This window comes from Benincasa hispida, chromosome 7, assembly GCF_027475165.1.
Source record: "Benincasa hispida cultivar pf3 chromosome 7, pf3_genome.v1.1, whole genome shotgun sequence".
NCBI lineage: Eukaryota > Viridiplantae > Streptophyta > Magnoliopsida > Cucurbitales > Cucurbitaceae > Benincasa > Benincasa hispida.
In genome coordinates, this window is record NC_143484.1 from 44454766 (window position 1) to 44467947 (window position 13182).

Here is a 13182-nt window from a genome sequence, read left to right on the forward strand (position 1 = left end):
ACCTTGTCACAGGACTAAAACATCAAACTACTAGAAATGTGAGGGTGAAAATTCTTTTCTTAGACTTAGAGCTAAGTATCTAAACAATAATGAGGGCATGAAGGCATACGAGTTGGACTCTATTTTTTCAAGTCTTGAGTTTGAAAACGGTTTTAATGCAGTGAAAATTGTATTGTTTTATTTTATTGAGTTTGCTATGATGGGTAGAGAGAGGAAAAAGCAAATGGATTTTGAAAATTTAGCGGTTATAGATGATTGGAATAAATTTTGTAATGAGGATTGGAGCAAGAAAATTTTTGCCAATACAATTAAACGATTCAAACAAGGATTGAAAGATAAAGAACATGCTTATAAAGGCAATGCAGATGGAAAACAACAAACGTACAGTCTTTACGGGTTTCCCCATGCTTTTCAGGTAACTTAATTAGTTTGATTTAATGAATATTCATAAAAGTACACCACTGATATAAACTTACATTTCATATAGGTATGGACATATGAAACGATTTCATCATTATTCGGATGCATTGCAAATAGATTGACAATGCGATACCACACATTTTGAGATGGTCATTCTCACATTCTCCTCCATATGGAGTGATTAGAAATGAAGTCTTTGGGTCAGATGCAGTATGTTTCTTCTTAATTTTTTTTTGGGTTAGAATTATTTTGATTATTATAGCTTCTTAGTTTATTTATTCATGATTACAATTTTTTGTAGGTGAGGATTACATAGGAAATCGTTCCTTCTAAGTAAGAGATTCAGTTTATAATTGCGTTATGGAGCCACCCATCCCTCCACTTGCACCACCTGAACTACCTACACCACCTGCACAACCAGAACCCACAAATGATGGTGATGTTGCTAGACCTTCAAACACTAAGGAGGTCGATGACAGTGATAATCAACAAAGATATGACCAAGAAGCCAAGAAGAAATGGAAGAAGTAGCGCAAATTGATTAAGCTAGTCAAATGTCTTGATTGTCGAGTGGAAAGTTTGGAACGTGACCTAAAAAGCATTAAGAAGTACTTGCGATGATTATCAAAGTAAGGATATACCTGAATATCTTTCATTCCAAACGCCACTGAAACAAATCCAAACACGAGGCATTTTCCTACATTTTATATAAAAAATGTATTAATACAATGCAATTAAATAAAAATCAAAATAAAAAAAAACTTTTAAAAAAAAACATGATTATGTTTTTTGGCCCAGTGGTCCACCCGGCCGAGTCCACCACCGGGCCAAAAAACAGAATCATGTTCTTTTGTGTGCGCCCGACCGGGTTAGGATCGACTCTACCAGGCCCGGACCCGAGGAAGACCCGGTGAAGCACGGCCGGGAATCTAACTTATTCCAACATTTATTTTGCTCTCGATGAAGCCCAACCAGGTAATTTGAACTCATTTGCTTCCTACCTGGTGAAACATGGCCGAGTATCAAAATTATTCCAACATTTATTCATTCCGGTGAAGCCTGGCCGGGTAATTTGAACTCATTTGATTCCTACCCAGTGAATACACGGTGAAACCCGACTGGGTATAAAAAAAATAACATATTTTTTTAATTTTTTTTTATAAATTTATAAATAAATATCCAATGCAAGGCATTATTAAAAAAAATACATACAATTAACAAAGCAACCATAACTCAAACTCCAAAAATCAAGCTCCAAAAATTTATAAATAAATATCAAATGCAGGGCATTGTCAATTTTTCCTAATTAGTGAACTATTGAGAATACATACAAAAATGAAATAAATACCTTCTTATGATAGAGTGTACAAAATTACAGCTTCGTGAAATACAAGTTTTGGACTTGGCAAATTTTGTTCTAGAAACAATTTAATGAAGAGAACTTTTTGTGTGGTTGTAAAGAAAAATTCTACACCAAATTTTTGAATTTTTGGTGAGAAAAATTTTTGGTCAATGGTTTTTGGATAAATTAATTTTAGGTAGAGAATATGAATTAATTTGGTAGGTTGGTGGTTGAAATTGAATGTGAGAATTTAATAAGGAGCATAAGTCTGAACCGGACCAACAAAGTCTGAACCAGACTAGCCAAGAACCCTTTGAGGCTGAATCAGATTGGACCTTGAGAAAACTAGTCGAACCGGCGGCTCTCGGACCAACCTCAAAGTCTTGCTAAGGCCGATCATGTACCGCTGAAGGCTTTCGTCTAGTGTCATTGCCTTATGTTGAGAAGAGGTACACGATCGCTTAGTGTTTGCTGAAGTTAAACAATCGCTTAGCTCTATCGTATAGAACTACATGATCACTTAGTACCATTGCCTAGCTATCGCTTAGCTTTATCGCATAGAACTACACGATCACTTAACACCATCGCTTAGCGCTTTCATGTCATCGCTTAGTATCCGCTGCAGCTAAACGATCGCTTAACTCCATCGTATAAAACATCATCGCATCGCTTAGCAATTCATCTATACGATTGCTTAGCTCTGCATCTAAACGATCGCCCAACGCTATCGCGTAGCACTTCATCGTATCGCTTAGCGTGCGTTGTAGCTAAACGATTGTGTAGTGTCATCATTTAGCAAATCCAATGTATCGTTTGGTTCCCACGCCAAAGCTAAACGATCGCGTAGTACTATCGTATAGCATTTATATGCATCGCTTAGCTCCCGCAGGTACACGATCGTTTAGCGTTCAACATTACAACTACTGACGCCCATTGCTATACGATAGCTTTCTTCACATCATATAACGTCTGGAACTAAACGATCGCTTAGCAACTGAACCTCAAAATGGGAAGCTTCGATGAATATTAGGTTGTAAACAAATTAAATTTCGTGGAGAATTTTTTGGTTGGAATGTGAAAATTTTTTTGTCAATTAATTTTGGATAAAATAATTTTGTGAATAAATTTTTGAGGTGGAGAATTTTTTGTGAATTAATTTGGTTGGTTGGTCGTTGAAATTGAAAATGAGAATTTAATAAGAGATATAAGAGTAATTATACCACCAATATTTTTGTACATTAATTTCACGGGTAAAAAAAGACTTGTTTTTCAAAAATAGGTAAAAAAATACACAATCAAACCCCAAATAAGTCATTTTTGTCCATTTTCTAGCCCCAATGCCACCTCCTCCCTCATCAGCCAACTCTCCCTCGCGTTTCAAGCCCAGCCGCGGTCGAAGCTTCGCCGTCATTCACATCCACCAGGCCAGCCCTGACGCCCAGCCGCGCGAGTTCTTCCGGCCACCACTCGCTGACGCTCAGCCGCACCAGTCGAGTTGCCGTTCGCCTTCGGTCTCAGTCGCGTGCCGCCATGAATTTGCCGTTCGCCGTCGGTCGTCATTGACTTCTTCCAGCCGCCGCTACTGCCTTGCTCTCGTCGGAATTTCAAGATTTGTGTAAGTTTGGGTTTCTTGTGGTGAGTTTCGTGGTTTTTTTTATGAAATTCTTGGTGTAAAGTTTGAAGACCCATTAAGTTTGAATTGAAGCTTGTTTTACCTGCATTGTTTTGGTTTTAGATTCGAGTTTGGGAGACTGTTGACGCTGCTGTCCATAAGGTTGTTTTTGGCGGGTTATCTTTTGGGTCGCATTAGTGTGGGGGTTTGAAGTGGGTTTTGAATCTAACCACATCTTGGGTAAGAATAATTGGAATTATCTGAATTAGTTTGGCAATATTTAGATCATTTGGTGAATGGAATTAGGTTTTTAAAACAATTTTATAGTTGAAATTGGGTTTGGTGGCTAAATTAGAAATTTTTGCCTTATTGTCCTAGGACTTGACTTGAAGCTTGAGAAAGTTAGAAGGAGGATTACTTTATTTAACTGAATTCTAATATTTGGACTGGACTTATAATCTAAGATAAGTAATCTTACTACTGGAACCACTCTTGACTCAGACAACATAGACAGGTATGAATGTAATTGATATTGTTTGGATACTATTGATAAGCATGAATGTTATGTGAATTAAGCAATTTTGAGGTATGATGCCATTTGCTTGTGACTGATATGTTTTCAGGTATGTAACATGATGTATAATGTGAATGTTATTGATGCTACAAAGTATGCCATGATTGTAAAGTGTTGGTTTGTCCTCCTAACACCATGATGTTATAGCTTTATGGGCCGATGGGTTCACCATTATTTTACAGCTTTATGGTTCACCATTATTTTATAGCTTCATGGACCGACAGGTTCACAATCATATTACAACTCCATTTTAGGATGGGTTAAACCGTTCACTAGACAACCATCTAAGGTTGGTTAGTTTTATGAGAGTCCCACCTAGCATGTTTGCATTTATTGGACATAAATACATAGCCTGACCCCAGTAATGGGGTTACGTACTGAGTTTTATACTCACTCTTTCTTATGTTATGTTTTTAGGTAAAGGCAAGGATAAGTTGGCAAACGACACGAGGAATCCGTGAGTTATGCCATTGGGACTTGTTTTCAATGCTTCCGCTTAAATTTCATGTTTTCCTATCATTTAATGTTTTGGGATTGGATCTTGATGTTGGACAGCATATTCTGATCTTTTTTTTTTTTTTAATATGGACGTTTTTAGGGAACCTCGATAAAATAATTTTCGTTTGTTTTAAATTTCTCGTTAGATAAACAGTTTCGATTTTTTCATATTGGTTTTTTTTACATATATATAAACTTATGCACTATGGTCATATATGTTACGATTTCAACTTTGTATGTCATGAGCTGATGGCCCTAGTAGAGTCCTTTAGAAGTTAGGTCGTTGCACGTTGACGTCTGGTCTTTTACCATTATTGGGTTAGAGCTTGCACATGGCCATGCTCCTTTCTCAAGATACCCTTGGATGAAGGTGCATTATTGTTCATCATATTGGGGCTTAGGCACAATTTTATGTTCTACAAATAGATTTATGTAACTTTTGTTTAGGAATCAAGTAGCATGGAAAAACTCATGGTAACTCATGAACTTATAGGATGTACAATGAATTAACTAATTGTTGATGCTCACACACTTGTTGAACATGCTTGAGTTGCATTTATAGTTATATTTCAAAGACAAACTGTTGAATTTTCAACTTCATATTCTGTAGAACCATCGGGTGAGCCAATGACTGTGCAATCTACAACACAAGCACTTTGTGATTTAATCCTAAGATTTGAAGAGGGTAATGAGGAGTCTATGATTCTAATACAACCTTTTTCTATTCATGTTACTCTATGTCTTCTCATGTTTTAGTTAAATTTATCTAAATTTTCTTTGAAATGACGATGACTTAACAATGTTTATTTTGTTATTAAGCATCCATTTAAAATATAACCTTCATATGTATTATTTGATTAGGGAATTATTTCATGCTTACTCTTTACAGATGTAGAAAATAATGTGAACTGACTTTTTTATGTTATTGACAGGAATTTTTTTTTCTCTTTAGTTGCTAACTAAAGGTCGCTCTTATTGTGATAGGGAAATAATAAACCTGCTCGTAAAGTGAAATAGTCAAAAGATTGTTGGACTGCTGCTTTTAAAATCACAGGAAGAGATATTGGATTAGTGTTGTTGTTTCAGCAATCTAGTGTTATTGAAAGGTAAGAAACTAACATTTTGAACATAATGTGAGAATTTGTGCGTATGTTTATCCTGCACTTGCTTTCCCCTCTTAGAAACATCGTGTTTTTTAATAGAACTTGGTAAACTATATTGATGAGCCTTCAATTAAAAAATTTATATTAGTATGGTTTGTATTCTTTAAAGATGTCTTGGTTTTCTCTTTAGTTTTTACCTAGTTTTAATTTCTAGCTTGTTATTAAGTAATCCAAAGCCATTTTTAATTGTAGGCAATCTCTTGGAGACACTCTACAGAATGGAAATGAATTTATTATACCCTATAGACAGAAAGCTATGGACAATCCTTATGTTTATGCTATAGTAGATGGTGCGTATTATGGATGATGAAATGTGGATGAATTCATTAACATTATCTTTCGTATTATTTTGAATATTTAAATTTTGTATCTAGACCATTGTAATTCATATTCTAAGACTAATAAATGTGAAAGTTAAGGTTGTATACAAAGTCATTGAGATTTTATTTTGTTCATATATAAGTGAAAGAACTATTATTGATTTATACGTACGTATCAATTCTTTTATTTTTTTTCAATAAATTAACGACGATGGGTATTACCAGTCAAAAAAAATAGTTGTTATTAGTCGGGCAAATTTTGGACCAACATCAAATGCGACCGACATCGAGAAGGTGTTATTAATAGGTATTTAATATCGATTGAAAACCAACATTAAAGTCATCTATAATGTCAAGCGAAAACCAACATTAAAGGTGATTGACATTAAACTCCTTTAATAACATCTTCTTCGATGTCGGTTAAGCTACCGACATTGTACCTCTATAATATCAATTTTCAAATGATATTAAAGACCTAATTTGTTGTTGTGTGTGTATTGGTGGGGTTGAGTATAAGGATCATAACTTTTTTAATATCCTTTTAGTAAGGCTATTTAGGGGCATACTTTTGTGGCGAAGGTGTTCCTATAGGATCAGTTGAGACGTAAAGTCCGGAGAGTTGCTTGGTGTGCTATCATTTCTCATGTTTGGTGCGAACATAATATGTGTGCCCATGATGCTACCTTACATCCTCTCCGAGTGATTAGTTTGGTTGTTCAACCTGAGGTTTTTATTTATTGTTCTAAGTGGCTTGAGACTTCTCTTGTAGGGACCCAACAAGACTCTTCTCATTGGGACCTTTTTCTTGGGTTGTGTGTGTTTTATTTTTGTGTTTGGTTGATTTTTGTCATTGTTTGTTTCCTAGTTTGTAGTGTTTTGTTTGTGCCTTGACCTCGGGCTGTGAGATCGCTCTATTAGCAATCTGATACCTTTGCAAAGGGGAAAAAATAAGAGACTTTGATATAACACTATGAAAATAAATGAAATTGTTTTATAAACCGTTTATATATAACCAAAACAAAAGAATCAAATCAATCACTTGATTTGATTTAATTTGATTTCTTGGTATAAAATTGGACATCTTGATGTATATATATATATTAGGTGTAGCAAAAAATTGAAAAACAAAAAACCAAATCAATCCCCTGGTTTGATTTGATTTGGTTTTTTAGTACAAAATTGGGTATCTTAGTTTATATTTGTAGAAAAGAAAAAAATTATTGGTTCTAGTTAATTTTTTATTATAAAAATAATCAAAATCAAGCCAAATTGATATGGTATATAAATACCTTTAAAAATAAGGTCGGACTCTAGGTCCTTTTTAGTATTTTAATTATTATTTGTTGTTTAGATAAATGACCAATTATTTTGGTGCATGTGTCTTTGTTATTTAAGACAAATACTTAAGTGTAGCCTTGGCTACACCTATCTCCATGTAGCCCACTAATTACCAAATTAAAACCTACCATGTGGCAAAAAAAATTATTATTTTATTACCATGTGATAAAATGTTGGGTTACATGAAGATTAGATGTAGCCAATTAATCTTTAAGGGGCTGTTAGGAGCGTTGAATTTAGATAGGATATATAGAGTTCATATATCTATGGAGTTTATATGTCTGTGTTTGGGGTGCAGAGTTATTTGGTCTGAGTTCATATGTCTGTGTTTGGGGTGCAGAGTTGAGATTATACGTCTGGGTATTAGAGTTGGTTGTCGGAATTTGTTGTCGAATGTGGTTGTCAAAGCCCCAAGTTGGTGTCGGACTTACTTGCTCAAAGATGATCATTGAATATGATTTTCATCGGAGTTTATAGTCGGAGATGGTTGTCAGAGCCAATTGGTCGTCGGAGTTGGGTCACTGGAAGTGGTTGTCGAAGGCTAAAATTGGTCGCCCGAGTTGATTGCGCAAAAGTTATTGGAGCTCGGAGTTGGTCGCTAGAGCTGTAATTGGAGGTGGTTTTCGAAGTCCGAATTTCTGTCGTCGGAATTATCATCGAAGGTGATTATTGGAGCCCAGAGTTGTCATCGAATGTGGTTGTCGTAGTCCGGAGTTAGTTCTTAGAGTGTGATAGTGGATGATGGGTGGAGCCATTGAAAACATGAGAAGAATGGAGAGTTGAGACGAGTTGGGGTGAGTTGATAAAATATACCAATTCAACTCAAATCATATTTGTGAGCCAAACACCCTCTAAGAAAAAACAAAGATATCCAATTTTAGTCTCTATGAGAAAGAGAGAAACATGCTCAATTCTCATTTGGAAGTAGCAAAAAGAACCAATTCAAAACAAAAATGGAAAGAAAAAATGAAAAATTGGAAAGAAAAAAAAAGTTCAGAAACCAATAACAACCAAATTGACAATTTACTAAACAAAAAAAAATCAATCCATTAGTTTTGTTCTTTATTGTGGATATGCTACATACTTGGTGTAACGCAGGTGTACATGTCAAGTTAGGATATAATAAAATTACTTGAGAAAACAAGTATCGTCTTCTAGAGAAATTTATGCTTAGTTATTCTAGAATCGTGTTGATTTTATTTAAGGACAAGAATGAATGTTTTGATTTTTAAATTAAAGAAAACAAAGTAAAGATAAGATTAGAAATTCAAAAGACAAAAATGTTTTCAGGGTGTTGATTTCCTTAATTAGTTCATTAAATCTTACAAATGTTTCTATGAACTATTGTGTTAATGATATCTCTAAGTCTAAAAACTATTTTTCGGATTATTACCTTTCAATAATAGTATTTTCTCATGCAAATAAATTGATTACTAATTGAAACTAAATTAGGAAGCATGACATTAAGAATAGTCTTGATCAACGTTCATTACCAACCTAATTATTTTCATGATAGATTAGATAATGATCCAATATTATAAGTTCAATTACACATGCAGTCTTTCTAATTAAACATTTAATTTAACATATATTGAAGATCAATCAATGTAATAAGTACAATAATATTAAAAAATATTCATAATCACAACATCCATAAAAAAATACTGGTTATTAATTTAAATTCATAAAGAAGTTCATCAACACCCTAAAACTAAAACATTTAGCCACTCATCATCGTCGCAATCATACTCTCATACATTGCAACAACCATGAAAAAGTAAAGAGAATAAAGAGAAGAGAAAAACTACAATTGTAATGAATCCCATCGATGAACACATTAGAAAAACCTTAATTTGTATATCGAGATCTCGAACGACCTCCAAACGAACCTCTAGATCTCTCAAACTCTATTTTCTAGCTAAAACCCTCTATAAGGCTCTAATTTCGTGCTTGACTGAATGAATTCAGTTGCCAAAAACCCTAGGATAAATAACCAAAATGATTTTCAAAATCCATACTTTTTTCCTAAAATAACTCATGGCGCTGTGATGCTCTAGGATAGCACCAATTTAGGTGCGTTTAGGATAGAACCAATTTTGACCTCCTTAGACGTATTTAAGTCCTTTTTAGCTCTTTTCAACTCTAAACTTCATTCTCTTACTCAAATCTTGGAAAACACTAGCAAACGACATTAAATTTAATAAAATCATATAAAACCATTCTAAATCTAAGAAAAATAACACAAATTTAGGTGCGTTTGAATTGTACATCAATTTGATTCCTTCTTTATAAAACTGATTAATTTGGTTAAGTTCTTCATTGACCCAGAGTTGACAAATCAAATCAATTTTCACCTTAATTTTTGACACCAATAGTACAAGTTTTATGCCAATCAAGTAATATTGATGTATGACATAAAAATAAAAAGTATATTTAATGTAAATGGCTGACATGAATATTCTAAAATGTAAAGTTGGTTCGAACATATAAGCTAGTTCTTTTTTTAAGATATATACCATTCCGTTCCCAAGAGTTCTTATTTTGTAGAAGACACTTAAAATTTCTATTTAAAAAAAAAATGTTAACATGACATACATTTACTGCAACCTAGGGATCACATATATATATAATATTCGAGTCCGATGAGTCTTTTATGGTTGTTGATGACATCAATCTAAGGGTTCAAGATAATATTAATTTATTTTATTGTTAATAGGACATGGACTAAGGATAAGAATTATGGTAATTACATTGAACAACTTAACCTTTGGCAATAAAATAATAGGTTGAATGAGTTGAATTTGGACTGAAGCAAATCTGTTAATTTATCTGAAATTTCTTAATTACTTGGATTTGAAAGAAGAAAAAACAGAAAAACAAAGGGTATAGAAGGGCATAATATAATCTAATTAGGATGGGCAAGTAATGAATTAAGATCTTAACAAGTAGAGTTGATGATATGATTCATGGATGGATATGTTAATTGAAAGAAAAAGAGAGAAAAATATTAATTATTAGAAAAAATGGGAAAAGTAGTCATGTGTTGAAAGAAATAGAATCCACATGAATTGCCCTAAAAAATAGAGGGTAATGAATGGGAAAAAGTTTTCTAAGTTAAGAGTGAGGAAAGAAGGGGGGAACCCTAATTTAAGGATAATATTGTTGAACAGATCAAAGGATGAGAAAAATAGGGAAAATGCTAAAAATGGGGTATTAAAATGGGTATATAAGCACCCAACTGAGGAATGGGAAAATCAAGCTCCAGGGAGAAGTTGAGAATAAAATCAAGCCTCTTTATTCTTTTCTGATAGAATGACATAACAAGGGATTTACATTTTTATTTTGTATTAATTCTTTCTCTTTTGTCTCAGTGGATGTAAGGGCCTATCAGTTTCTTATATATATATATATGTATATATATACTAGACTACTTAGTTACTAGTTGTGTATATATATATATATATGAACCTCTGTTTCTGAAAGGCCCCCATATAATCCACTGGTGAAATCTTTTCTATTCAATTACCCATCTCATATTTTGAAAGAATTGATATAAAGAAACATATTTTATCACAGAGATTATTGTATCTATCTGTAATCCCAATTAATCCCTTACATTTTACAAGGAAAGGAAAAAAAAGAATAATAAGATGGCTGGAGGAGGAATTGTTGTTCAAGGAGGAAGGAATTATGAGGGAGGAATCACTGGTTTTGTCATCGTCACCTGTTTGGTGGCTGCCATGGGAGGCCTTCTCTTTGGTTATGATCTTGGAGTTTCAGGTTTGTTTCTTTGTTTTGTTCTTAATCTTATGTATTTTAAGGATTTCGTTTTCTAAAACTTAGTTCTGGGATGTTTTGGTTTTGGCAGGTGGGGTTACTTCAATGCCAAGTTTCTTGAATGAATTTTTCCCATCTGTTGTGAAGAAGATGAAGGGTGCCCATGAAAGTGAGTACTGTAAATTTGACAGTGAACTCCTAACTTTGTTTACCTCTTCTCTATACCTTGCTGCTCTCGTGGCTTCCTTCGCCGCCTCCGTCGTGACCCGCAAGTTTGGGCGGAAACCGTCCATGTTTTTTGGGGGTTTTTCCTTCTTAATTGGCTCCATTCTTAATGGTGTTGCTAATAGCATTGCTCTGCTCATCATTGGTCGATTGTTGCTTGGTGTTGGCGTTGGATTTGCCAATCAGGTATGCTGTGAGTGTGAATATATCGATATAGTTATAGTTAAAAGACAATGAATGTGTAATGAAAATGAATCGATTGTTTGTCTGTGTGCAGTCTGTGCCAGTTTACCTTTCTGAAATGGCACCAGCCAAACTCAGAGGTGCTCTGAACATGGGCTTCCAAATGGCCATCACAATCGGCATCTTGGTGGCCAGTCTTGTCAATGTCGGTACAGCCAAAATCGAAGGCGGATGGGGATGGAGAGTCTCACTCGCTCTCGCCGCAGTCCCCGCCGTGATGATGACTGTCGGAGCCGTCTTCCTTCCCGATACTCCTAACTCCATTCTCGAAAGAGGGTTCACAGAGAAGGCCAAGGCAATGCTCCAGAAAGTTCGCGGTACCGACAATGTGGAAGAGGAGTTCCAAGACCTATTGGATGCTAGTGAAGCAGCAAAGAAAATAGATCATCCATGGACAAACATAATGAAGCCACAATACAGACCTCAGCTCGTGATGTGCACTATGATCCCATTCTTCCAGCAACTCACCGGCATCAACGTGATCATGTTCTACGCTCCTGTTCTTTTCATGACTCTAGGATTCGGCGACGATGCATCTCTAATCTCCGCCGTCATCAGCGGTGGCGTCAACGTCCTGGCAACCTTAGTCTCAATCTTCACAGTGGACAAATTCGGGCGAAGAATCCTGTTCCTGGAAGGGGGAGTACAGATGTTCATCTGCCAAATCCTGGTGGGAACCCTAATTGGCGTCAAATTCGGACTCAACGGAGACGGAACCCTATCGAAATTCGATGCAAACCTGATTCTATTCCTGGTGTGCACATACGTAGCGGCATTCGCCTGGTCATGGGGACCATTAGGTTGGTTAGTACCAAGTGAAATCTGCCCGCTGGAAATCCGATCTGCAGGACAAGCAATTAACGTATCAGTGAACATGTTCTTCACCTTCATCATCGCTCAGGTGTTCTTGGCGATGCTCTGCCATATGAAATTCGGACTGTTCTACTTCTTCGGAGGGTTTGTGTTGATAATGACGGTGTTCATCTATTTCTTCTTGCCGGAGACCAAGAATGTGCCGATCGAAGAGATGAACAGAGTGTGGAAGGCGCATTGGTTCTGGGGCAAGTACATTCCCGACGAGGCGGTCATCGGCGGCCATGTTGAGAAGCACGGTGGCGATGTTTGAGGAAACCTTCCCAAAACAAAAATAAATTTAAAAAAGAAAAAGAAGAAAAGGAGAAAAACAAGCTATTTTATAAATATCAAGTATTTATTTAAACGTTTAGCCTCGTGTATTTCTTTATTCATGTTTCTGTTTCATGGGGCGCTTGTTTTTCTCACTGTACATTCCAACTATCTTAAAAAATATTTATATTATGTATTTATCTAATTAATCTTCCTTCTTCTCTCTTTCATATGCCTTCTATTATCCTTCTATAATTCCTATTATTCTACTTATATTAGAACTTCTACAATTTCAAAATATAAAATCCTTTGTAATTCTAATCTCTTTTTTTTAAAAAAATTTAACACCGTATTAAGTCTATTATAAATTTAGATTTCTGTTTTTTTAATTTTTTTTATAAACATTAATTAAATATATATGTTATAAAATTTTTAATTGATCACGTCAAATTAATAATGTTTTTCCAAATGAAAAAATCAATTAAAAAAGTTTGTGTTTATTTTTTAAATTGCCAAAGGGGATGATTTTAAAATAAAGTATGATG

At 34.8% G+C, this 13182-nt stretch overlaps 1 protein-coding gene and 3 long non-coding RNA genes across 9 annotated transcripts; 2 read left to right on the top strand and 2 right to left on the bottom strand.

Annotated features, from left to right (window-relative positions):
* Positions 1–462: 462 nt before the first annotated feature.
* On the bottom strand, positions 463–1423 carry LOC150035188 (uncharacterized). 2 transcript variants are annotated; one of them, XR_016530867.1, is made up of 3 exons: positions 1306–1423; positions 1062–1117; positions 463–829 (listed from the first exon to the last, which is right to left on the bottom strand). It is a non-coding gene; the product is annotated as an uncharacterized LOC150035188 (long non-coding RNA). The 2 variants fall into 2 exon arrangements; XR_016530868.1 differs by having other exon boundaries at positions 622–829; positions 1286–1414.
* A 1643-nt stretch (positions 1424–3066) lies between these two features.
* LOC120081476 (uncharacterized) lies at positions 3067–6040 on the top strand. Of its 4 annotated transcripts, none has more exons than XR_016530862.1 (7): positions 3076–3377; positions 3498–3614; positions 3753–3888; positions 4366–4405; positions 5057–5131; positions 5431–5552; positions 5802–6040. It is a non-coding gene; the product is annotated as an uncharacterized LOC120081476 (long non-coding RNA). The 4 variants fall into 4 exon arrangements; XR_016530861.1 differs by having other exon boundaries at positions 3078–3397; XR_016530863.1 differs by lacking the exon at positions 3753–3888 and having other exon boundaries at positions 3067–3397.
* A 3637-nt stretch (positions 6041–9677) lies between these two features.
* Positions 9678–12391, bottom strand: LOC150035189 (uncharacterized). Of its 2 annotated transcripts, none has more exons than XR_016530866.1 (3): positions 12252–12391; positions 11562–12143; positions 9678–11460 (listed from the first exon to the last, which is right to left on the bottom strand). It is a non-coding gene; the product is annotated as an uncharacterized LOC150035189 (long non-coding RNA). The 2 variants fall into 2 exon arrangements; XR_016530865.1 differs by having other exon boundaries at positions 11562–12179.
* Positions 10515–12850, top strand: LOC150035190 (sugar transport protein 10-like). Its single transcript, XM_090315815.1, has 3 exons — positions 10515–11047; positions 11136–11455; positions 11547–12850. The coding sequence occupies exons 1-3, from the start codon at positions 10918–10920 to the stop codon at positions 12636–12638; spliced, it is 1542 nt and encodes a 513-aa protein (XP_090171941.1). The 5' UTR covers positions 10515–10917; the 3' UTR covers positions 12639–12850.
* Positions 12851–13182: the final 332 nt, after the last annotated feature.